This window comes from Onthophagus taurus, chromosome 6 (assembly GCF_036711975.1).
Source record: "Onthophagus taurus isolate NC chromosome 6, IU_Otau_3.0, whole genome shotgun sequence".
NCBI lineage: Eukaryota > Metazoa > Arthropoda > Insecta > Coleoptera > Scarabaeidae > Onthophagus > Onthophagus taurus.
Window position 1 is genome coordinate 23,041,452 of NC_091971.1, and position 27,969 is coordinate 23,069,420.

The 27,969-nt window shown below is 32.8% G+C and overlaps 2 protein-coding genes across 7 annotated transcripts in view; one reads left to right on the forward strand and one right to left on the reverse strand.

The window, feature by feature from the left end:
* Positions 1-26,923, forward strand: part of LOC111420307 (anoctamin 1) — a 40,276-nt gene extending 13,353 nt beyond the window's left edge. For 4 of the 6 annotated variants that reach the window (XM_071196305.1, XM_071196306.1, XM_023053284.2 and 1 more), the window contains 8 exons: positions 1,600-1,757; positions 1,811-2,208; positions 13,390-13,593; positions 13,646-13,747; positions 13,819-14,068; positions 14,122-14,327; positions 14,378-14,553; positions 14,608-26,923. In XM_071196305.1, the coding sequence (XP_071052406.1) occupies positions 1,600-1,757; positions 1,811-2,208; positions 13,390-13,593; positions 13,646-13,747; positions 13,819-14,068; positions 14,122-14,327; positions 14,378-14,553; positions 14,608-15,043 (1,930 nt within the window). In that variant the 3' untranslated portion in view covers positions 15,044-26,923. The remainder of the gene's footprint in view (positions 1-1,599; positions 1,758-1,810; positions 2,209-13,389; positions 13,594-13,645; positions 13,748-13,818; positions 14,069-14,121; positions 14,328-14,377; positions 14,554-14,607) is intronic. The other 2 variants (XM_023053286.2, XM_023053287.2) reach the window with 1 other exon arrangement.
* Positions 26,916-27,961, reverse strand: LOC139428874 (protein lifeguard 4-like; the record flags this gene model as incomplete). The annotated part of the gene is given in 5 exon segments (XM_071196544.1): positions 26,916-27,388; positions 27,450-27,504; positions 27,507-27,600; positions 27,654-27,759; positions 27,816-27,961. Coding segments are annotated over 5 exon segments (651 nt in total), but the record flags the coding sequence as incomplete, so codon positions are not given.
* Positions 27,962-27,969: the final 8 nt, after the last annotated feature.

Consider the following 27,969-nt stretch of genomic DNA (forward strand, 5'->3'; position numbering starts at 1 on the left):
CCATACTTTAAATTTATGTGTTACAGATGGTCTAAAGTCAACCGAACCAGTAATACGATTAATAAAAAAATGTAGAGCATTGGTATCTCATTTTAAGCACAGCACAGTGGCATGTGAAAAATTAAAAAGCATGCAAAAACAAATGCTATACCCTGAATTAAAAGTAAAACAAGATGTATCTACTAGATGGAACTCTACTTTAATTATGGCAGAAAGACTATTAGCGATTAAAGACCCATTATCAGCCGCCATTACATCGCTACCAAGAGCTCCAGAATTTATTACAGCAACAGAATGGGATCTGCTGATAGATGTGGTATCCATTTTGAAGCCATTTGAAAAAATAACTATTGAATTATCAGGCGAAAAATATATAACAATGTCTTTAATTATTCCTCTTATAAGATGTCTACAGCATTCGCTAAAACGCCGCATTCCTAAAACGACCAGTGCAGAATCTTTAAAACTTGTTTTACAAGATAATGTTAGAACACGACTTGGGATCTTAGAAACAAATTTACTTTGCTCAAAATCAACGTTTTTAGATCCTAGATTTAAAAAAGCAGCTTCTAGTGTTGCAGAAAATGGTGACATAGTTCAAAAATTAATTATTGAAGAAATATCCTCTATTTTACAAAATAAAGGTGAGACAATTGAAAAACAGACCATAGAAACTACAACTGACAATACTGATGATAAAGAAAACATTTGGTCACACTTTGATCAAGAAATTGTCACTTTAAAAAGTATTTCAACGACTGCAGCATTGATGGTTACACAATATTTAGAGATCTTGCTTGTAGCACGAACTCAAAATCCGATTGAATTTTGGAAGTGCTACAAAAATGTACTTCCTGAAATATATCAACTGCATAAAAGATATTCATGCATTCCAGCTACCTCAGTTCCTTCAGAACGAGTATTTTCCAAAGCTGGACAAATTATAAATGAACGCCGAAACAGACTCTCTGGGAAAAACCTCGACATGATTATTTTTTTAAATAGTAATATAAATTTGTTTAATTAATATATTTGTCATTTTTGTCATACATTTTTACTAGAATAGTGTATTTGTTTTATAAATAAATTATTTAACGTGTACTATTTATAAAATTAATTATTACTGAATTATAATGCACGCCAAAATCCTTATTATGTCCATACTGTCCATAGTTTCCCTCACTTGATTCAACTCATTACTTTAAGTCTCAGTCAACTATCAGACGACTGTTCATTGTATGATCAGCGATTCTTCTAGAACAGCTGAATGAATAACTTGCATTCGACTAAAATGAAAATAATTATATTTTCATTTTATTTATTCGTTTGCTTGATAATCTGTTTCAGAAATCAACGAATATTATGATAGTTATTCAAACATTCGAATAAATTCTATAACATCGATGTATTCGAATACTTGACAACAATCGAATTATTCTATAGTGTTCATAACTAATCGAATATTCGAATAGTTGGTAACAACAATCGAATTATTCGAATACTTACCAACTATCGAATTATTCGATAGTTTTTATTCGATAGTGCCCATCACTAGTTGCCATCATAATTTTATTAATTAAAAAATTTTAATTATTTTAGTGAAGATGTTTGTAAATCAGATACTATAATAATGTGTCCGTTATGTGATCATTGGTGTGATTTTTGGGATTTAAAAGAAACTTGTGTACATTCGAGAATCTCATATTTATTTGATAATCCCACTACGGTTTTTTTCGCAATTTTTATGTCGTTTTGGGGTAATTCATTAATATTAAATAAGAACAATAAAAATTAAATTTATTTTTTTTAGCTACACTTTTTCTTGAATTATGGAAACGTTACTCAGCTGAAATTACACATCGTTGGGATTTAACTGGTTTTGATATTAAGGAGGAACACCCAAGACCTCAATATTTAGCACGATTAGCGCACGTTAAACGCAAAGAAATTAACGTTATCACAAATACTGAAGAACCTCATGTGCCTTTTTGGCGAATGCGAGTTCCTGCGACAATTCTCAGTTTTTCAGCCGTCCTACTTTTAGTTACTTTGGCAGTAGCCACCGTACTTGGAGTGGTATTTTATAGAATGTCCGTTTTAACAGCTTTAAAATTTTATGGTGATCGAGTAACAACTAGTAATGCAATATTATTTACAACAAGCACTGCCGCGTGTATCAACTTGTGTTGTATTGTCGTTTTAAATTGGGTAAGAAATTATTTTAAAAATCTAAATAGGGTAATGATGCAGTTATTGGATAAGACCAGTTATTGAACGCGTTAGTTTTATGCAATAAAAATAAAAGCTTTTATAATTAAATATTCACTTGGTAATTACCAATCTATAAATTTATCTTGTTTCCATCTACATATTTTTGAAATAACGTCTGGGATGTTTTCATCTAATGAAATAGTTTAATGACTTTTATGCATGCAGTTATTTGTAAATACAGCGTGTCCCGTATCTTCCGCATCAGAGCATTATACGGTTGTAGAATACATTATTCTGAAGCGATCTTTCTAATAAAATTTTTTCGAAATGTTTATAATAACCGCACGGGAACTGTTTAACGACGACCAATAACGGACAACTTTGATTCATCGAAAAAGTTTATTTCTCTTTCCATGACGAATTTATTGGTGAGTACACGTGGGAAACAAGTTATCATCGGCGTAGCGGACCGGCCGAGGGTGGCACCGATTACCTGAGTCTGATTTGCGATCTGCTGATTGGACGAAAAACAGTTCCTTTAAACAATTCCCGTGCGGTTATTATAAACATTTCGAAAAAATTTTATTAGAAAGATCGCTTCAGAATAATGTATCCTACAACCGTATAATGCTCTGATGCGGAAGATACGGGACACGCTGTATAGCTGTTATTTAGGTTTTATTTAAGCTGATGGACATTCTTTAAATATTGTTTATAGTAATTGGATTCCCTCTTCAAAGATAAATTTTTTAATACAAAAATATAATTATTCTAAACGTTGGATTGAACTAGATGATAAGAATTAAACTAAAATATGTCCCTATTTGGACCTTATTCAGTTTGAGAGTCAAAAAAATCAATTCATGAATAAGTAGCACCTATTTGCGTAATATCAGATATTTTTATAAGAAAATCGCAGTAGGAGGAAATATGATCACCTTCCAATGCAAAAAAAATGTACTATTGTTCCAATATAAATGCTTATCTTGGAATAATTGCACAAAGTCCTAAAAAAATAACAAGGTCAACAAGCTGTAAAATTTAATCGCGTAATAACACATAATTTTTTAAAAAAACTACTCCGAGAAAAAATTGAGACCAGCTTCGTTGGACTAATTCTAAATGTACCTAATTCTTTATAATGTGTGGTAATTTCAAATTTTTCTCCCATTGGTATAGTAATTGTCAGTTCTTCGTATAATGAAAAAATGTACGCGATTTTGGACGATTGGCGAAGATGCTCGGCTTTGCGATCTTTTTACATGGGAACGGTTCATCGAAAAAATTCTAAATTTCAACCACGCATTGCCTAAAGTGTACTAAACATGCCAGTATTTTTATTTTTAATTTTTCTGACCCATTTAAAAAAGAAACTACATTCTGTGAAATAGTCATATCTCGATAACGCGTTATCGTATGAGATTGACGCTAACATCATTATAACCGCCTGATGAAATTAAATAAAACCAAGAGAGTTAGGGTTTTATTCAATTATTGAAATTACCACACATTATAAAAAATTAAATTTCGCGTCCAACGAAGCTGGTCTCGATTTTTTCTACGGAGTAGTTTTTTTGTTATTCGCGTTCAAAATGAGAGGCAAAAACTTTTGAATTCGATAATAAGTAGATATTGAACAATGTGGACAAAAATTATATGCGTATGGAATTAATTATGGATTTAAGCAATGGTCTTAATATTATTCAAATAACGAAAATCATTCAATCGATTTTTGGTTTGTACCTAAAATGTGATCACAGCTATAATAGAATGAGAATGCTTATGGATTTGGTTTATTATAACAATTTGTAATCTACAATATAATCTACACTAACCCCAACTCTATCTGACATCTCTCAACATCGTCTGTAGTATCTCTCAATGCCATCATTGCCTTCATCAACATTTTTCCCATCATCTCCGTGATATCTTTATACATTGAATCTGATATCTCTGATATCTTCGAATATTGGTCTGGTCGTTCTCAACATCATCAAAGTCGTTGTTGAAATTTTTTTATTTAACATAAAGAATCCATAATATATCTCAACATTGTGTTGACCTCTGTTAATTATCTCTCAGCATCGTACTTGATATCACTAAATATCAAGGCGGATATTTCTGAATATCGGATCTGATATTCTCTAAAATTCTTCTCATCATGTTTCGCCTCTAAACATCTTTTCCATTATCTATTAACATCGTTATTGATATAATTGAATATCGAGTCTGATATCTCTCAATATTATTCTTAATATTCTCTAACATTATCGCTGGCTTTTGCACTATCTTAGCGTCTTTCAATACTTTCACCATCAATAATAAGGTTGATTGTATTCTTCCCCAATTTAACTCCAATATATGTCAACACTTTACTGATCCAGTCAACATAATTTACATTATTTGTCAATATCATCCTTAAAATCTGTAATTATAATGTTCGATATCTATCACCATCGTTCCTAGTATCTCTCATTGCTGGCATAGTATTCAACAATATCTTTCCCATCATCTATCAACATCCTCCTTGATATTTCTAAACATCGAATCTGATATCCCTCATCACCTCTGATATCTTTCAACATCGTCTCTGATACATTCGAAAATCGGTCAGATCTTCCTCAACGCCATGTATAGCATCAAAGTCTTTGTTGTTCTAACATCTGATAACATTATACTAACCTTCCTTACCAACTCCCCCATCATCTATCAACATCGTCGTTGATATCACTGAATATCGAGTCTGATCAAGACATCAGAGGATATGTCTTCTAAAATCGGTCTAACCCTCCTTAACATCATGTATTGGATTAAAGTGGTTTTTGGCATGTTTCCACATAATGCCTAATATCTCATAAACATCAACTACGTTCTTGATTATTATATAACATTATTCCCGATATTCTCCAACATCATCGCTAGCCATCTTATTAACATCGTTATGACATGCAGTGTCCTTGACAACTCGTTCCAATATTTTAGCCTCTTTCAACATCTTTCCCATCATCTATACATCAATATCGTTCTTGCATCATTAAACATTGTCTCTGATACTTCGCAATATCATTTCTGATATCCACAAATATTTTCTTTGCTCGTTCAACATTGTCTGCGATGGTCTGCGCTCGACCCCCTTTTGCACTCAAAAACTTTAAAAGCCCCATCAAAAATGTGGGGTGTGAGTGGAAAAACTTAGTGGAGAGGGACTGATTTAAATTCAGAAGGAAATTGTTATTTAGTAACAAAAAGAATTATCTTACAATTTTGAATAAAATATTACCACATTACCTGCTGCATACATTATGCGCGATGAGAAACTTTTTAAAACATCGCTGGTACCTTAACGCTATTCTATCTTATTAATATCTTTCTGAACCTTTTTTTTTCAAGTACTCCAATGTTTGTAAAGATCACTTCAGATAGATCTTGTATGAAAGCCTTTACTTATGATTTGATTTACATTTCTATTATTTATTCTGTCAACATTAAGTTTTTCTTCCAACTATTTACTTATTTTGTATCATCATCAAATAAAAATTTATTTATCTAATAACCATCTGAGAGATAGAAATGCTATTTTTGCTTAAAGTATTTTTAGGGATTGCTCATAAATGTTGTATAGGATTCTTAATGCGTCTTTTAAGCTATATAGATGCATCATCGCCTAATCCTAATCTTTTAACACCGTCAACTCCATTTTTCGTCTAGTAATTTAAGTTTCCTAACCACTACGACGGAGTTTCCTCCATATTTACTAACTTCGTGGTAAACTTCCACGATTTTATTCTTCTTTCTTATGCGAAAAGAAGAAAATCTTCTCACTATACCATTTCTTTCTACTTTATCTTTATCCCAAATTGTTGGAATTTGTGAATATAGATTTTCGAGAATTCCTACTTTGTTTGTATTAATGCTACTAGACGTCTAGGACGCCTTTTTCATACATACACACCAATGATATCCATTTATGTGTATAATACAATGAACACTTTTTAAATTAAGATTATTTTATCTCTCCTCAGCTTATAATTGAAATTATTTTCAATCTCCAGTTTAGAGATATTTTCCTTTACGAACTAACAAACTATTAGTTTTCGTTCCCAAAGCAATTTCTTGTGATTTATGCATTTTGAACAAAATATGATGCGATTACGACGTCTAAAAACCATATGTTTTAGATCTGTTGGTCGTTTGAATTCTGAATTCATAGCCTAAAAGTATCTTGTGATGTGGAGTTTTAGGTATTATTTCATCTTTTGGGTGGTCTTTCCAGTGTCCGAGTACCTGCTGAATATGCCCACTCCAGACTGTGCTTTCCTGTTTCGTTTTCCCGCCATACAGCAAAATGTAGTAATTTTCTGGTTCTACCATTCTATGATGTTATATTTCGGCACGCTATCTTATTTCATAGCATGGGTTCATTTTTCGAAGTGACATCGTCAGTTTTGTGGGCGCAGAGCATTTTTTACCCCAGACCAGCGGCTAACCTCACCTGAAAACCCTCCTGCTTTATCCGGAGTTGGGACCTGCAATGACAGCTGATGGGCTATTCTATTCATCCATCCTCTGCCCCAGGCGGAGCTTTTTGTTTGCTAATACAAATGATAAGATTATGTCTGACGTTCTTATTATGTTCCCGAAAGCCCACTTAAAGAATTAGAACATTTGGAGGTGGATAACATTGCTTTTGTCACAATACAAAAGAATATATATATTATAATAAGAATATTATAAGAATATTATACGTATTGATGCGATATTCTTTAACGTTTAATTTTAATTGCAACTTCTTATTTACTTACTTTGTCTTCTCACAATAATCTTACGGTGTTGGGTGTTGGCTTGGTTCTTCATTTGTCCCTTCGTTTTACTTCTATTTATCGCTACTTCTACGTCCTCCCAGGTTTTACGAAATCTTCCTCTAGGCTTCTTCCCTTCCATTCTTATCTCCATGATTCTCTTTGGGTATCTGTCTTTGCTCATCATTTTCAGGTGTCCGTACCACTGAAGTTGCTTTTTTTCTATTATTTGTACTATGATATCCTACTTCAGTTCTGCTCTGATATTTCTGTTTCTCACCCTATCGCGTCTCGTTCTTCTTACCACTCGTCGTAGGTACTTTATTTCTAACACAGTTACTTTTGATCGATGTTTCTCTGTTATCGTCCATGATTCGATTCAATTTTTTACTGATATGTGTGCCTAAATACTCGTATGTTTCTACCCATTCATTGATTATCATTTATGTAATTGTTTCATTTTACTTCTTCATTATGTGCATTATTTTGCTTTTATCCACATTCTGTGGATAATATAGGTTCCTTGTAACTGACATTGGCTTTTGGCTATTAGGAAGATGTCATCTGCATGTAATACATCCCTTGCTGTTATTGGGTTTAAGTTTAGGTATCCTTTTTTTGGTATAGTTTACGTTTAATCTTACCTTTCCTTTCGCCTTGCTACACAGGCTTTTAATCACTTTTAATAGTTTATTTGTTACTTGTAATACTTGGAATGCTTCTCAGATATAAGGAAGCATATTCAGTGTCTTATCTATTATTATTTCGAATTGTGTATATGTAGTGTTGAGTTGATTTGCGTGGCCTGAATGTTCCTGGTTTATCTTGTAATTTCTCCTCCATTTCATCTCTTAAACGCTTTTCTATTATTTTGGCGTAATTTTTTAGTACTGGTGAGGAGAGATATATTGTTTCCTTTACTTCGTAATTTTTCTGCTCTTCCTCTGTGTCCTCTTGTTTTCCCGACAGTGTTTGCGTAATGTTTTCTCCAGGCTTCTAGGATTGCTAGAAGATATTTCTGATTTTCTGGGACGGAGTATTTTTGTGTCTTTTCATCGAATTCCAGAATTCCTTCTGGTTGTCGTTGTAGTTGGTAATTTGTTCTGTTTTCCTGCGTTCTGTTTTGTACAGGGTGGGCAAATTTGGGTGTTATTATGGGCTATCTCAGAAACAATAAAAGATACGAAAAAAGTAGGTGCCATGTCCCGGTCTCTTTTTTCGAGACTAACCCAATCCCACAAACACCAAACCTCTATCTTCTTTCGTTTTTAAGTTATAGCCAAAAAGTCAAATTTTCGTGATTTCAAAAAATGCTCATATTTCGTTTATTTTTGAAATTAGAGAAATGGGGTTGATACGTTCTTAAGACACTTTTTTAAGTAGAATATTGCCGTTGAAAAATTTTAAAAATATTTGATGATTTTTGAGATACTTGATTATGATCAAGTATCAGTCGCCGGATGGCGCGACTGGGGCCCCTGGTATTAAGTTGCCCAGTCTTGGAAATAAAATATTCGTCAATGAACACCTAACGGCGGAAAATGCCCGACTTCTTAGAGAGGCTAAAGCCGTTGCTGTGGAGAAGCAATATAAATTTGTTTGGTTTAGGGATGACGTCGTTCGTGTGCGGAAATCTGAGAGATCTCACGTGATGGTTATCCGTTCCTTGAGTGACCTGAGCAAACTGTAGTCGGCTTGTCCATTACATTATCTTTTATTTTTTTTTGTTCCATCATGGCTATCTCAGTGTATTATCAAAATGTTAATGGTTTGCGAACTAAGACCACCGCTTCTCTCATTAATTCGTCGACCCTTGGTCATGATATTGTATGCCTCACGGAGGCCTACTTAAACTCTTCGATCTCGGACGCGGAATTTTTTTGCTCTGGTTATAACATTTTCCGCCGCGATAGAAGCTCATCGGCATCTGTGAAGATTGATGGAGGGGGTGTTCTTATCGGTGTGAGAGATAATTTTCAGGCATCTCTGGTCCCTGAATTGTGCTCGGAGGGTGAAGATTTGTGGGTGGATGTTAAGTGCGCGATTGATCGTTTTCTCGTGTGCTGTGTATATCTGCCTCCTGGTGAAATTGATCCCCTAGTTATGTTTTTACAAAAATTGGCCTCATTACGAGACTCCATCTCTGAGTCAACTACTATTGTAATTACCGGCGATTTTAACTTACCCTCAATCTCGTGGCGGCAGGCTGAATCTGGAATTCTTGAGCCGTTTGGTGGTGTCGATCCGCGCTCTCGGCAATTTTTAGAAACTTTTGTTTATTGTAATTTAATTCAATTCGACAACGTACTTAACGATAATTTGAGAATTCTTCACTTGGTCTTATGTAGCAGTGATTCTGTGCGTGAAGTTGTATCTTGCCGAGATCCACTTGTTGATGCGGATCGGCACCACCCGGCGGTCGAATTTTCTGTCGTTAATGTTCGATTAAATGTTATTCAGGATGGTCCTACTGTTAAATATTTTTACAAAAAAGCTGATTATGTAACGCTTAATAATGCCCTTTGCGCGGTGGATTGGTCGGAGCGCTTTGCTGGGTTACGGGTTGAGGGTGTTGTTGATGCTTTTTATAATATTGTCTGCGACCTTGTCAACACTCATGTCCCGAACCGTTCGGTGGTCCAGATGATTTACCTGGTTATTTCATTAATAGCTGCGCGAGTGGTCTCGCTAGACCTGTATTCTTAATCTTCTCTCTTTCTTTGGAAACTGGCTCTTTCCCAGTTCAGTGGAAGAGGGGGTTTGTGCTGCCGATTTTTAAGTCTGGCGACCGCTGTGACGTATCAAATTACCGACCTATATCTATTTTGTCATTGATATCCATGGTATTTGAAAGAATCGTATATTCCCAACTATTTTACTTTTTGAAACCCTATCTTACACGGAACAACATGGCTTTTTTCCCGGAAGATCGGTTGAAACTAATTTAATTTCTTATACTAATTACATTCATAACTCTCTTAATTGTTCTAATCAGGTAGATGCAATCTATACTGATTTTAGCAAAGCCTTTGACAAGATTAATCACAACATTTTAATGCATAAGTTAAGCCGATTTAATGTTCCGCAAGGACTCTTGTCGTGGTTGGGATCGTACGTTGCGGGTCGGTGCCAGGCCGTGAGAGTTGGTAGTGTGACCTCTTCTTTCGGTGCAGCTTCCTAGCGTGTTCCCCAGGGAAGCCACCTTGGTCCAATTTTATTTCTAGCATATATTAATAATATATCTACGTGTTTTCACCATGCAAAATTTTTATTATATGCTGACGATTGCAAAATTTTTTTGAATGTTACGAGTACCCGTGACTGTGAAAATCTTCAGGGTGATCTGGACCGACTCCAGCAATATTGCGCGGATAATAGCCTTTATCTCAATTACAATAAGCATTCTACAATCACATTTACGCGTAAACGTTACCCACTGAACCATACTTACCGTTTGGGAACTGCTGCACTCGTTTCGTGTGACCACATTAACGATCTTGGTGTTATTCTTGACAGCCGGCTTATGTTTAATTTACACGTGGATTTTATTGTTGCTAAGGCTTTGAGGAGATTGGGTTTTGTGATTAGGGTATGTCGCCTGTTCACGAACATTCAATGCATTAAATCGCTGTACATGGCCTTCGTTAGCAGTGTCCTTGGGTACGCGTCGACGGTGTGGAACCCTCAGTATGCTGCACATATCAATCGCATTGAATCCGTTCAACGACGATTTGTAAGGTACTTAGCGCACAAAACGTTTTTACCTTACTGTGATTAGCTTCAACGGTGTAGAGTACTAGGATTCCATACACTGCGGCAGCGGAGACTGAGCTCTGATTTATTTTTTTTGTATAAATTGGTCAACAACTTCTTGGATGCTTTAGATTTGGTGGGTGAATTATGTTTTTATGTCCCTCCTTATCAAACGCGTGGAGGATTATTGTTTAGGATTGGTCGCTCATCTTCAAATATTCATCTTAACTCTCCTTTAGTCCGGATAATGAATACGCACGATTCTCACTGTCAAGTGGACATTTTTAATATATCTATTGCGTCCTTTAAACGATTTTTGCGGGGCATGGTTGTGGCATGGTCCTAATATTGATATTACGAGTAATTTAATGGATTGTTATTAAATGTATATTTTTTGTGGATTGCTGTCAGTATTAGTATTAGTAACGAATGGTCGTTTAATAATGTTTTTTTGTTATTGCTAGTGGATGCCGCTATTGGGGGTTTCCCTGTTGGCATCCCAAACAAATAAATAAATAAAAAAATAAATAAAATAAATAAATGATGTTAATGAAAAGAGCATATTTTTAGCTTTCCAATGATGTATCGCATGTATGGTGTATTTGCGGAAAATAAGCGTTAATTTTCAATTCCAAAATAGTAAGCGCTAAAGTTCAAAATTTTGATTATAGTAGGCGAGTTCGGACAGTAATTACTACCTAATTGCTATATGGTTTTGCACGAACATGACAGAAAGTTGGTCTTGTACCATTATGCAGGATAAAGTTGGTTTTGTACCAACGAATAAAAACTTTGAATAGTTGATTTAAATTTCTCAGTGTCTTATTCTTGACTTTGTTCACCAATAAAAAATGATTTGTAGATAAAGTTTGTTTATTAAAAATACAAGAAACGTATTAATTAATGAATAATTAAATATGAACAACAACTTCAGGAACTAAAGGCACAGGCTGTGTGTCATCTTCTTCTACTAAACTTACTGGTTGTAAGGTTAGAACAGTTGGGTATCAATGAATGAAATCTTCGGTAGTATCTTCCCAGTTTTCCCCAACCATGAGATTTAGAAGTTTGTTGATAATAGCAACATTTTCTTTTGAAATTGGGTGAGATAGAGGAAGATTAGGGATCATAAACTGGGCAGCGAACTTTCCATTGAAACGATGTTTATATGGGATATAGAGCCTTATCTATCATTTTCAAAGAATAATTTTTTAATTTTATCGCTTTATGTAGTTAAAGATAATGAGAAATTTTTAAGCGGGAAACTCGTTTCGAAAATTTCATGAATGAAATTAAATGAAATGATCAGTAAACTCACGTTACTATAGTAACTAAGTGACATTTAACGTTTACCTCGTCTACTATAATTAAAATTTTGAATATTATTCTTTAATATTTTAGACTTAAAAAATAACGCTTATTTTCCCCAAATACACCATGCGTGCAATACATCATTGGATAGCTAAACATATGCTCTTTTCAGGAACACCATAATCTACTATAGTTTGTATTTTAAAAAAATACAACTTTGTGTTGTATCTCAAAAATCATCAAATATTTTTTAAATTTTTCAACGGCTGTAATCTACTTGAAAAAGTGTCTTAAGAACGTATCAACCCCATTTCTCTAATTTCAAAAATAAACGAAATATGAGCATTTTTTAAAATCACGAAAATTTGACTTTTTGGCTATAACTTAAAAACAAAAGAAGATAGAGGTTTGGTGTTTGCTGGATTGGGTTAGTCTCGAAAAAAGAGACCGGGACATGGCACCTACTTTTTTCGTATCTCTTATAGTTTCTGAGATAGCCTATAATAACACCCAAATTTGCCCACCTGTACATATTTTTTCAGGCTTCTTTGTTTTCTTTGACCTTTCTTTTTACGACCTCGTTCTACCATTTGGTTTGTTTCTTTATGCTACATGTTTCCTCCGCCACTTCCAAGATTGTTTCCTTAAATCGTTTCCATGTTTCCTCAAAAGTCCATTGATTTCCTTGTAATTATATCCTCATATTTTTGTTTTATTTCCATGTTATTTAGAATTTCCAAGTTTATCCTTGTGTAAATTCTACTCTAATCTTTTGTAGTAATTTATGTTTGGTACTGAGTTCTGGTCTTCTGATCACTTTGATATCGTCAACTGCATAGCTCTTGGACTCTTGGAATAATTTGTAGTCTATTATACCTTTGTGACATAGTTCCTGTGCTTCATATGTTATTTTGTAGCTCTAATGTTATGATTCTTTAGTTTATGAATTCCCATCCTTCATCATTTTTAGTGCTTCGTCCCTGAGAATCTTAGCGTATATCCCTTGCCTAAATATTTTGTTCCGTTCCCCTTTTTCTTAAAAAACAGTTCTTTATAACTCTCCACCTCCTCCACTATTTCCACTTATTTACCCGTTAGGGATGTGATATTCCATGTTGGGAAACGTGGGAAAAATTCCAAGAAAAGAAGAATTAAGTGTTAAAAAGCTACTTTAATTACTATAAATAACAAAAAATATTTCGTTAATGTTAAATTAATATTAACGTTTGTCTAATAACTGTTTTATTTGCCTATACATATATCAAGATTGCAAATTAAAGTTTTGGGTTAGCTACAATTTAATTTTTTATTTTAGGTTTATAATTTTCTCGCTCAATACTTAACCGAATTAGAATTACATCGAACACAAACGGAATTTGATGATTCATTAACTCTCAAGATTTATTTATTACAATTCGTGAATTATTACGCTTCAATTTTTTATATAGCTTTTTTCAAAGGGAAATTTATTGGATCTCCCAAAAATTATAATCGTATTTTAGGATATCGACAAGAAGAGGTGAGCCCAACAACAAAAATTTTTTTCTTAATATTTTAATTTTGTTACGCAGTTAAAGGCTATGGCTATGCATTGTAAAAGTTTTAAGTTATTATGCTTAATTATTTACGTTCGACGAATCCTCGCTTTAATTGGTACCGTTAATACTTTACAGGTGCTTTTTGTGTTTTATATGTAAACTTTTTAATAAAGTATTTAAAACATTTATTTTATTAATATTTTTAGTGTGGACCAGGAGGTTGTCTTTTAGAACTATGTATTCAATTAGCGATAATCATGGTTGGAAAACAAGCGATGAATACAGCTTTAGAAATGTTGTTTCCATTATTTTATAAATGGTTAAATACTTTAAAAGTAAAAACCGGGATAAAAGTGAGTCAAGGATCTCAAAAAAAGGCGAGACCGCAGTGGATTAAAGATTTTAAATTGGTCGAGTGGGGACCAAGAAGTTTATTTCCGGAATATTTAGAAATGGGTAATAATTAAATAATAAAAATAATATAAAATAAAATTTAATTTAATTTTTAGTTTTGCAATATGGTTTTTTGACCATATTCGTCGCGGCGTTTCCTTTAGCGCCATTTTTCGCGTTATTAAATAATATTTTAGAGATGAGACTTGATGCGCGCAAATTATTATCGTTTTATCGAAGACCTGTTACCCAAAGAGTTCGAAATATTGGCGTTTGGTACCATATTTTAGATTCAATTGGGAAGCTTTCCGTGGTTACAAATGTAAATTAATATATTTTTTATAATATTTTTATTAATTTATTTTTTAATAGGGTTTTATAATAGCTTTTACATCAAATTTCATCCCTCGATTAGTTTATATGGCAACAGTTAGTTCTGATCAATCACTTAATGGTTACTTAAATTTTTCTTTATCATATTTCAACACTTCCGATTTTCAAGTTGCTTCATATCCAAAAAAATCCGAAAAAAATTATTCGATATGCAGGTAATTATCTTTTTTTATTATTTAGTCTCAAAAATAATAATAATTACTTTATAGATATCCAGATTATCGTGAATCACCGGAAATATCTCGAAATTACGAAACAACGTGGACTTTTTGGCACATTTTAGCAGCACGTCTCGCTTTTGTCGTCGTTTTTGAAAATGTGGTCGCTTTCGTGATTATATTAGTAAAATGGTTAATTCCGGATGTTCCAAAAGAACTTAGTGAGCAAATTCGTCGCGAAGCTTTCGTAACCAACGAAATTATTATTAAACAAGAAGCGATTCGCGCGAAAACTGCACAAATTTTCGCACAAATGGAAAATGTTAATACTCCAGCTCCGAAAACGACTTTTACCGAAATGCCTTCTTCGCCAGAACAATGGGATAGGTTAATCGCTAAATCTTTAAGTGGTAGTGATTGGGATTTATTAATGCAAGATGTTAATACTGATATTAAGGGAAAATTGAAATCTCCTACGTCTGTTTAAGAGATAAGTTTTATTCTAGTCCAAGAAAAATAACCAATGATTATTTTTTTAATAAGTTTTTAATTAAGGGGGGTGGTTTAATTTGGAATTTTTTGTGATACTATTGAATCTTCCTAATTTTAGTTCCTGTTATAAACAACTATCTAATACGCTAAATATTTTAAGAAATCTTAATTTTTATAAAAAACATGGTGTCTAAGATTATACAGTGTAAAAAGCCAAAAAGTTAGCAACATCCTTTTCCTTTTGGTTTATTACACTTAAGCCTCTAAAATTTTGTTTATATCCGATGTTCATCCATATCTTTTGGTCTAAGATATTTTCAAGATACTTCCAATCCACTGGAAATACAAAATCGCTATTATAAATAGAATGTTGCGGTTTTTATTACATATTCAAATTGTTTATACGAAAATAGGGTGCTTTTAATAGGGATTATTAATACCTAGAAGTTTTTGTTTTCTTTCAAGAGATATCAATGAGTTTTTTAAAACCATTGTACAAGTAACATGGTCAGTGTTGTTAAATACCCGGGTATTTATTTTCAAGGGAAAATTCCCTGGATATATACCCTGGGGTATTTACCCAAGATGGGTATTTAGAGGTATTTATAAAATTTTATTTAAATTGAGTTGATGGCAGTTTTGCAAGTACTTCAAGAATACAGAGTCCATTATCGATACACCAAACTTATTTATAACATTTACAAGAATGCTACAATGAGCGTGGGGTAAGACAAGGCGATATAATGTTGAACCCAAATTGTTTATCACAGTCCTGGAGAGTGCATTTAAATAACTGGATTGGACTCAAAAGGTATAAAAATTGATGGCAATACCTAAAAGTCCTTATTTCGGATATCCTTGGAGAGATGAAGCTGATGCTGAACGTATACAGGAGGCGTGTGCAAGAGTTGGGCTAAATATCAACAAAATTTAGGACAAATCTTGTTCCAAGCTGTAACATCAATATTGGTGATGATGTATATTCCATCTAGAATACTTTCGATGGTATGTTATTAATCTCTGATGCCTTTCCATATTTTGCCGCAGAGATTGCGTTTTGAACCTCACTGATTGATATAGGTTCCATGACACTATCCTTTCTTTGGTGTGACGGACTGCTGTCTGTTTCCAATTTAGTTTCTGTATGCTTAATAGGTTTTGGAAATAATTTTTTCAAATGTCATTCATTTCACTATCACATATTATTTTTCCTGTTCAATCTCAGCATAGTGCTGTGTGCGATTTGTGCCTTTGTCTTAACTCTCTAACAAATTTATACACATTCCTGGTGTTATTAGCTTTAAAGTGTACATATATTTCGGGAAAGTTTATATTTTCACTACCGACCATTCTCGTTTACGTAATACTCTTCGAAAATATTTAACGATTTCTTTAATGCTTGAAAAACATCTTTGAATGTCCTGAATTGAGTATAAGTCTAATATTAATGACTAAATTCAGTTTTTATGTTTCATTAATTCTTGTTGTTTGATTCTTTTCTAGTCATATTGCGCTTCCATCAAATCCAAGATTCCAAGATCCATGAGATTGTTGATTTCCAATTGAAAATTAAGTAATTCGTTTAAGATCTTATTATTTTTCTTTTTTTATTTAGATTGTAACCTGTTTACGCATCATTCATGGTGTTTCATTAGAGCTGGAAATCCAACTTCCTGGTCTCCCGGGATCTCTTTCTAGCTAATCTTTGGTCTCTTTTGTCTTAATCAGGCAGGTTTCTTCCATTCTTTGGAAGTATTCATAAAATTTTTTTATTTTTCCCCTAGCAAATCTCATGACATATCCGAATCCACATAATTCTCCTACAATTTTGTTCCTAACTCTATCTTTTCTTGTCTCTTCCACTATTGTTCTTAAAGTACTCATCTCAGTTGGTTCGCATCGCAGCCATATATCTTGGCCATGAGGTTCGTGTATCGATAGATAATAATCAAAGGCAGCCTACAGGAAACTTAGAGACATCTTCATGGGCGATATTCCTGTATATTTGAAAAGAAAGGCTTTCAATCAATGCGTGGTTCCTCCTTTGGTTATGACATACGGTTCCGAAACTTTAACATTAACGGTGGCCATTACCAGGAGGCTCAAAGTAACGCAAAGAAAGATGGAGAGGTCGATGCTGGGTATAACTCTGAGGGACCACATACGAAATGAAGACCTACGAAGAAGAACTGGCGCAAATGATGCGGTCAACATTGTGGCAAAGCTCAAGTGGAACTGGGCGGATCATCGTCGCAAGAATAAAGAATGAGCAGTGGGCACAAAAAATTTTAAATTCACAAATATAATGCGGAAATGTTCAATGAAAACCTTACCGCAATTTTTTTCATCGGACGGTTTTCGATATATCAATCTTTAAACTGAAGAGAATTGACTTCAAATTATATCGAGAAATACTTATCTCGAGTTCTTGCGAGTGTTAAACCTACCTTTTATACTTTAATCATCTCCTTTGTTTTCCGAACCCTTGTAAAATCTTCGGTACCATTATCAAATTATTGCAAATAAAATTATAATTGTCATAATCGCCTTTACTTAGCAGACTGAAGATTGGGTTTAAGTTTTCATCTCTTTCCTGTGCCAAACATATCTGCATTATTAATCCATCTTCTATAATTATTACTGGGTATCTCGACATAACATCCACGTGCCTCATATTTGAACCAGGTCGGTGTATTATAATAGTCAAAATATAGCCCATCGAGCAATTCTTGTATGCAATTCCTTGTTGCTCATAGTTAATTTGAAAGCTGCACAATCAGTTACGACCTTGAAACGATTCCCTTGCAAATAAACTCTAAACTTTGCCACAGCCTTAATAATAGATAGCGAAAACTTCTAATTTGTAGCTACAGTAGTTTTGTTTCGTCACAACACGTTCTACGACTGTAGTAGTATACAGGATGGAATTTCTGATCATCTGAGCTTCCTTGCATAGGTAGGGCAGCAATTTCATACTTAACCCTAGAAAGCTAAACTATCGTAAAAATTACGAGTGTGTTTTTTTTTGTTTAGTTTTCTTACATCACCCTGCGACGATTGACTCGTCCGTCTGGTTCCGCGCCTTACTGGCGCTGCTTCATCAGTTAGTGTTTGGTGCACTTCTTTGCAGTTTGTCATTTTCGCTCTGCTTTCGATCGCTCGTAAATTTTACGATAGTTTAGCACTTGGTTTAGTAACACTTGGATTTTTGTACAAACCCGTTTTATTTATAGTGGATTATTATTGATTGAAAAGTGTTAATATTTTGTTCTCATGCGTAGTTTTAGTGGTAAATGTACATAAGTTAATATAAATATAAATAAGTTCCAAAAATGAGTCGGAAGTGTACTGAAAGTAAAATTAAAAAATACTTGCTATAGAGTGATAGTGATACATCTGACAATGATTCTGGATCGGATGATGAAGTAGATCATCTGGTATATGACGGCGTTATAAACAGTGATGATACTGATGAAGACCCACACTACGACCCTGATGCAGACTTAGAGCTATCAGACGTTTCAAGTATGGATGAAGAAGAACCTCTGCCACCGGTTAGGAAGAAGAAAAGGACTGATAACGTTAATCCTGTTGTTTTTGATCCACACGTAGTGGTTTGTGATAAAATTAGTCTCAGAGGGAAAAACGGGCATCGTTGGACAAACAAGTCAATGGCTGCTAGAAATAGATCATCGATAGGCAGAAATATTATTCATATTACACCAGGATGCACTGATATTGCAAAAAACAAAATAATACTTTTTTTAACTGACGAAATCAAAAATAAAATTGTGTGTAACACAAACTTGAAAATTCAAGAAAAGAGTGCTAACTATAAGGCACAAAATAAAACTGTTAGTGTGATGAGTGATACCGAATTTGATGCTCTATTAGGGGTATTAATTCTTTCAGATTCGATGATTATAACACTCGAGCTGATCGGAGAAAAACTGACGACTTTGATCCTATAAGGGAAGTTTGGGATTTATTTATTGCTGCGTGCCGAAGTTCTTACAAGCCCGGTTCATTTTTAACAATTGATGAGCAGCTGCTCGCATTTCGAGGGCGATGTAACTTTAGAATGTATATTCCTAACAAGCCGGATAAATACGGGCTAAAGTTAGTTTTAATGTGTGACAATGCCACTAAATATATGGTTGATGCCATTCCTTACACAGGTAAAACGTGGAACTCAGAAGGTTTGCTTCAAGCCGAGTTTTTTTGTGAAAAAGCTGTCAACAACTTGTCATGGATCCAATCGCAATATGACGGTTGACAACTGGTTGAACTCTGTACCATTGGCAACCTCACTCTTAGAGGACCCCTACAAACTCACCATTGTAGGTACTCTGAAAAAGAACAAACGAGAAATCCCTCCCGAAATGGTAAATCCCAAGAACAGAGCCATAGGCACAAGCATATTTTGTTTTGATGGGCCAAAAATTACGGTATCTTACAAGGCAAAAAGTTCAACAGTGGTTTTGCTACTGTGCCACGAAAAGCCTGTCATCGATCAAGTATCTAAGAAACCTCAGATAATCGAAACCTACAATGCTACAAAAGGGGCAGTTGATACTTTGGACCAAATGTGTCATCAAATGTCGTGCAACCGTAAGACTAAACGGTGGCCATTGTGCGTGTTCTATGGCATTATGAACATTATACTAGTGAATGCGTACGTCATTTACGTCACTAATGTTGTGAGAACGGGTCAGAAACCGATTTCAAGAAGGAAATTTGCCATGCAAATACACCACAGCCTTATCGAGCCATGGCTTCAACAGCGATTACAGTACCCAACTTTGACTCGCAAACTCCGGCAATCTATTGCGGATATCTTGAAAGTTTCCGTCCCAGACAGGGCCCATAACCTTCCTCAAAACCTACCACGAACAATTTGAGGGATTTGCCCGTCCGTCAAGAGGAGGATGATAACTGTCTACTGCTGCCGCTGCAACAGGCCGATCTGCGCTGAACATCGCGGAAAGTGCTGTGTCGATTGCGTTGAAGACTTGTAATATCCAAATTTGCCCTAAATATGTTTTGAATGATATATTTTGACTAATTGTATTCATTAATGTCAAACTTTGTATCTAGAAGTATTTTTTATAAAATTTTTTTTCCAGTCGTAAATTTTACGATGGTTTAGCTTTAACGTCATTTTTGAGTAGTTTAGCTTTCTAGGGTTAATGGGGTGTATGTGAACTTTAGATTCAGCATCTTATTAAAAAGTCTTTAACAGCGATGGATTCCTTATTACTTCAAATGGTACATCTTTCATAAGTAGTTTGTGCATCGGCTTTGCTGTTATGGAATAGTCTTTCACAAACTTTTTGAAATATGGCGATAAACCGAGGAATGATTGTAATTGTTTAACATTGGTAGGTTCAGGAAAATTAATGACAGCTTTCAACTTACTGGGTGTAGGCTTCCATTTTCTAATTCATGTCCAAGGTATTCAATCTTCTTTTGTAGGAACTGGCATTTCTCCCAGTTAATTTCCAATTCGTATTCTGCGTCAACACTTGCTTTAGCTTTTTTATTCCACCATCTTCAGAAACCAAACGGGTTGTGCGCAAATTCAAATTGTGCCTTATGCGTTACGAAAGACGTGTATTTTCTACTGAACTCTGCCACTGCAACGTGGAAAAATCCGGTTTTGAAATCCAGTACGTTGAATGCTTTTATATTTTACAATTGATCTTCAATCGGTCTCAACAGATACCTGTTTCTTACTACTTGTTTCTTCTAGAACAAGTATTTTCACCATCAACTTCAATGTGTGACTCAAATGAGCTTAATATCTCTACTTCTCCTTGGCTTAATCCTTATTATTTTATCGTCTATTAAAGCTGTTGTACAAGCTCCATCTATGCTGATTTCCTTAAACATCTTATTACAACGGTTGTGGTCAGATATTTGCATCCTTTTTCTACTTGTATTGCCTTAACTGATTCTATTTCGTCTATCTGGATCGATAAAACAAAGTCTTCTTTCATCCACTTTGAAATCTTTATTTCTTCTGGAGTAAGGGTGAGCTTAGCTTGCTTCAATAAGGGTTTTCCCAATAAACAACTTACGGACATAACTTCATCATTAACCAGGTATATTTTTGTATTTTCACCATCAACTTCAATGTGTGACTCAAATGAGCTTAAAATATCTCTACTTCTCCTTGGCTTAATCCTTTTTATTTTATCGTCTATTAAAGCTGTTGTACAAGCTCCATCTATGCTGATTTCTTTCTTTAGGGCACTCCGAAGTTATTAATTACATGCAAAACATTTCATACTTTTTACTTTATCCTTGCACTCCTGCGATTTGTGTCCCTTTTCACCGCACTTTAAGCAGTGTAGCGGTTTGTCCAACTTTATCTTTACTTCCGACTTACTACTTGATGCTTTTTCCATTTTCCCACTCTTCGACTTCATGAATTCATAAATTTCCAATTACTTCTTTAGCTCTACTAAACTTCCAGTCGTATAAAGTAATACTTTGTTGTCAGATTTGCCATCAATGATGTACTGCAGAACCGCTTTTTCTTCAACATCTTGTTGTCTTTCAACAGACATCATATTTAGCACATAATCTTGATAACTATGATCGACAAGGTTTTTGCCACACAGATTCTGTATGCTAATTATTACTTTACTATATACCCTCATTATAAAATAGAATTTTTTTTTCTGTCCCACAAATTTGAAAATTTGACTGTATTTTCCGCTAATGTTACTGTATGTAGTGACGAATTGCATCAAGTTATCCTTTAAAACAGTGTAAAATTATGAGTTTAGCATACACAAAATAATCATTGTTAGTTTTTCAACATGCAAAGGAAGTGTATTAATCATCCTAACAGTTTTTGATACGTATGTGGTGTAAAGCAGCGTTATCGTGCACATTTTGGTTTCTCTGTGGCTCACCAAAATAAGTATTGGGCACCTCATATATGCTGCACGACATGCGTAAAAAATCTTAGGTTGGGCAAAAAGAACGCGATATATGACTTTCGGAAAACCCATGATTTGGACATGGCCTGTAGATCACGTATCCGATTACTACTTTTGCTTGACTAATATAAATGGAATGAATATGGCGTCAAAACATACTGTGAAATATGCTGATAGTGCTGATTTACCTGTACCTACATTTCCAAATCAAACAAATGACGCAACAAATAATGGCATCTATTTACCTTGTTGTAGTGCTATTAAAGATAAAATTCATGATCCAACCTATGTGCCTGAAGGTAAGGAACCTCATTTCCTAACTCAAGCTGATCTTAACGATCTGGTTCGCGACATAAAGTTGTCAAAAAAGTAGTTTGAAGTATTAGGATCCAGATTGAAAGAATGGAATTTGCTTCATCCCGATACTAAGGTGAGTCTTTTTCGTAGCCGTGACGAAGAACTAACAAAATACTTCTCACAAGAAGAAAATGTAGTGTATTGCAATGATATTACTTCGGTCATGAACTTACTAGATATTGAATTTGAACCACAAGATTGGCGCTTGTTTATAGACTCGTCAAAACCCAGTTTAAAAGCTGTACTCTTGCAAAATGGAAATAGATTACCCTCTGGTCCGGTAGCATATGCTTCCGAAACTTGCAAAAATATTAAATTGGTACTAGAAAAAAGTCAGTATAATCAATTTTCATTTAAACTATGTGGTGACTATGTGGCAGATGGGTTTTACAAAGTATTGTTGCTTTTTATGTGAGTGGGACAGCAGAGATCGAAACAGTCATTACCGCAAGAAAGACTGGCTAAAGCGCGAGTGCCTCACCCCTGGGTATAAAAATGTTTGACACCCTCCTCTTGTTGAGTACTTCTGCCACCACTACATATAAAACTAAGCTTGATAAAAAATTTTGTCAAAGCCATAGATCGCAACGGTCCAGGTTTTATGTACTTGAAAGAAAAGTTTCCTAAAGTGACTCTAAAATAAAGGAAGGATTTTCCGTCGGACCTCAGATCAGGGAATAGTTCAAAGATAACATTTTCGAAAAAAAGTTGAGTCCGTTAGAGAAATCTGCTTGGGCAACCAATTTTTAGTTTTAAAAACCATTTTCCAGTTGTAATTCATGTAAACTCTCAGTATTTTTTATAAAATATATATTTCCTGTCACAAAAAATATGGGTGCCAAAATTTTTCTACACCTGTTCTCCACCTTAGAGAGTCTAAATAAAGTCAAAAACGCTAAAAAAGTGCATGTGACAAATTAAATGTTCATTTTTGTCTATCAGTGTAATTAATATGATATGTATGTTAAATGAAAGCTTAAAGATTCCTGTTAATGATGTCATATAAAAATTATAAGATATTATTGAAAAAAAAAATTAAGAAAAAAATATTAAAGAAGAAATTGTCAAGTTTATAAATACCGATTGTATTTTTAAGGATCACGATATGATGTGTTAAATTGAAGCTTAAAGATTGTAGTTTATGGTATGATATGAAAACTATAAGATAATATTATTGAAATTTTCAGGAAAATATCATTAAAGAAGAAATTATCAAATTTCTAATTTTCAAAATTTCTAATCAAAACTAAGGTGTAATATTAAAAAAATTCACATCGATTGTATTTTTAAAAATCTTTATATGATATGTATGCAAAAGATTCTAGTTTATGATATGATATAAAAGTTATAAGATAATATTATTGAAATTTCCAGGAAAATACCGTGAAAGAAGAAATTGTCCAATTTATACATCAAAAATAACACGAAATTATCAAACAAAGATACCGATAGTATTTTTAAGAACCTTAATATGATACAAAATCTTTAAGATAGTATTATTGAAATTTCCAAGAAAAAATTATTAGAAAAGAAATTATCAGATTTACAATTCAAAAATAATGCGAAATTTTCAAAAAGTCATATCAACTGTATTTTTAAGGATCATGACATGATATGTATGTTAAATTAAAGCTTAAAGATTCAAATTTGTGATATGATATTATGAAAATTATAAGATAATATTATTGAAATTTCCAAAAAAAGTTATTAAAGAAATTGTCGAACAATTATATGGACTGTATTTTTAAGGATTTTAATATGATATGTATGTTAAATTGAAGCTTAAAGATTCTAGCTTATGATATGATATAAAAACTATCAGATAATATTATTGAAATTTCCAAGAAAAAAATATTAAAAAAGTGATTTTCAAATTTATAACTCAAAAATGATGCGTAATTTTCAAAAAGTCATATTGACTGTATTTTTAAGAATCTTGATAATATGATATGTATGTTAAATTGATTCTAGTTTATGATCTGATATAAATGTTATAAGATAATATTTTTGAAATTTCTAAGAAAACGTTATTAAAAAAGAAATTGGCAAATTGATAACTTAAAAATAATGCGAAATTTTGAAAAAGTCATAGCGACTGTATTTTTAAGAATCATATGATATGTACGTTAAATTAAAGGTTAAAGATTCTACTTTATGATATGATATATAATTTATAAGATATTATTGAAATTTAAAAAAAAATTATGAGAAATAAATTATAAAATTTATAACTCAAAAATAACGCGAAATTTTCAAAAAATCATACCGACTGTATTTTTATGAATCTTGATATGATATATATATATATATATATATATATATGTTAAATTGTAGTTTACAAATTCTAGTTTATGATATGATATAAAAAGTATATGATAATATTATTAAAATTTCCAGGAAATAATTATTAAAGAAAAGATTGTTACATTTATGAATTTAAAATAACGTGAAGTTTTCCAAAAATCATACCGATTGTATTTTTAAGAATCTGGATATGATATGTATGTTAAATACTAGTGATGGAACGGATATCCGGTCACTATCCTGTATCTGGCTTTGGCCGGATTTTAAAAACCTATTACTTAGTACTCCACTATTCACAGGAATTAGTAGCTGTTGTAGGTGTTGGACACTGCAGAGAATAATCAAGTTCAACCTCAACAGGACTTTTTTCATTGAATACAACTTTATTTATATCAGATTTGTCATTAGCAACCTCATTGTAACAATCCCAATACGATATATAAAATCTCTTGTTGCAGTTTCGTCTAGTTTTCTTCTCTTCGCTTGTAATTCATCATCACATTCATTACTAACAGAACTGTCGCTGTTATCACTTTTGATTATTAATTACAGTATCCTCTTTTTAATGCAAAAGGCCGTTTTGAAAAATCACTTCCAGTTCTTGAGAAATAAATTTTTGAAATGATCGAATTTTGTAATTTTCGCCGATTAAGTTTTAAAAATTCGTATAAAATCCAGTTCTTGGAATATGAGTATGAAAATTTCCCAAAGTGTTAATAAAAGTGTCCTCTTTCCAATGAACCTACCCGTTTTGAAAAATAACTTTTAGTTTTGAGAAAACAATATTTGACGTTTTGATAAAATTACAATGTAGCAATTTTCATCGATAATTTTCAAAATTCGCTATAAAATTAATTTCTTGAAGGATCCTTGTGGAAATATCACCAATTATTAATTATAGTATCCTCTTTTTAATGCAATAAGCCGTTTTGAAAAATCACTTTTAGTTCTTGAGAAATACATTTTTGAAATGATCGACAATTTTTTCGAATTTTTCAATTTTCGCCGATTAACTTTTAAAAATTCGTATAAAATCCAATTCTTGGAATATGAGTATGAAAGTTTCCCATAGTGTTAATAAAAGTGTCCTCTTTCCAATGAACCAACACGTTTTGAAAAATAACTTTTAGTTTTTGAAAAAACAATATTTGAAGTTTTGACAAAATTTTCGATATTGCAATTTTCATCGATAACTTACAAAATTCGCTATAAAATTAATTTCTTGAAGGATCCTTGTGGAAATATCACCAATTATTAATTATAGTATCCTCTTTTTAATGCAACAAGCCGTTTTGAAAAATTACTTTTAGTTCTTGAGAAATAAATTTTTGAAATAATTTAAAATTTTGCGAATTTTGTAGTTTTCGCCGATTAAGTTTTAAAAATTCGTATAAAATCCATTTCTTGGAATATGAGTAGGAAAATTTCCCAAAGTGTTAATAAAAGTGTCCTCTTTCCAATGAACCTACCCGTTTTGAAAAATAACTTTTAGTTTTTGAGAAAAGAATATTTGAAGTTTTGATAAAATTTTCGATGCAACTTTCAAAATTGGCTGTAAAATTCATTTCTTGAAGGATCTTTGTGGAAATATCGCCAATTATTAATTAAAGTATCCTCTTTTTAGAGTTGCTTCGTTAGTTAAATCAGCATCAAAAAATTTCATTTTGTATCTTGGATCCAAATAAGTTGACATATCTTATCAGCTTTCTTATTAATTTTATTTTTATTCAAATATCGCAATAATATGGAATGCACTAGAAATTATAACCATAATGGCCGGATAGATATGCCGGATAACCGGATATCCGGCCGAAGGGGATGCCGAATATCCGGCTTTTCGCATAATCACTATTCGTATTAAATACTATAAGATAACAATGAAAATATTTCAATATTCGGTTTTAAAATCCTCATTGATAACTTCTGAAAGAATATCAAAATTGAAATAATTAGAAAACGGAAAGTTTTAGGTATCAATAATCCCCATCAAAGTCAACCTATTTTTGTATAAAGGATTTGAATAAGTAATAAAAACCACAATACTTCATTTAAAATAGCGATTTTCTGATCTAGTTTCTGTGGATCGGAAGCGGCGACGATCTTGAAAATATTTTAGCTTGAAAGAAAGGAACGAATTCCCAAATAAACAAAATTTTAGAAACTTAGGTGCAATGAAACCAAAAAACAGGGTGTTGTCTTTTTGACGGACAGTGTATTGAATGTGCGTTATTAAACCAAAGAAAATAAAACTAAATATTCACAAATTTTTAAATTTATTTATATCCTTCAACTTCCTATCACAAAATTTTCACAAATTAGTACTCACAATAAAACAACCTATGTATGTGCTTATGACTATGATATATATTATAATTCAAGTAATTTAAGTCAAGATGTTAAAAACATCTTACCATCTACTTTTCATTTAACTGTATTAATCTTGATATATATTACAACAAAAAGAATTAAATTAAACATTTTATTGACGCATAGCTTCCAAAAGACGCAGTATATAAATAAATAGGTTAACAATATCCAAATACAAATTGATAGTAGCCAAAATGTATTCTTCGGCAGATAATTTTTCCATTATCATTTGAGTATCGACGATAATAAAAATACTGAATATAAAAGCTCCTCCCAAAGACAAAATAATCTCAAAGACTGTCGATCGTAAAAAGATCTGCATAAATCCACCAACTATTAAAATCAAAAGACCTGCAAATAATCTAAAAACACATATTAAAGAATTATTAAAAAAGAATCTTTAAAAATAAAATTGTATCTTACATTGAATGCATCGAAGATAAATCATATTTTGTTTGGAATGTACAAAGTGTTAAACAGCTACAATAAGTACAGTTAATCCTAAAGCTTGTAGGACAACAGCTTTTTCAAAATAAGTTATGGTCACTCCTAAAGAATATGCCAAAACAACAGTCTAAAATCAATTAATTATGTTATTTTTGAATATATATCAAAAGAATTACTTACAAATGCTGTTAATAATATGAAATTAGTTGGTGTATCCTTCCTTTTAATGTGTAAAGCAATTAATAATCCAAAGCTACTAAACATAGCAATCATCATCAACCAGTCACTAAATTAAAAAAGAATTAATAAAGAAATGCATATTTCTCAAACCCAAAATATTACTTCTTATGAATAAATTCTTTAATAGGAGGTGTAAACATAAACACAGCAGCTATAATAACAGTTAAAATCAACTGGAAAGCTAATAAGCTGTAAACTTTTCGAATAAAACCAAATCGAACTTTCCTCGATGCTTGCTTAACATTGTTTCATGATT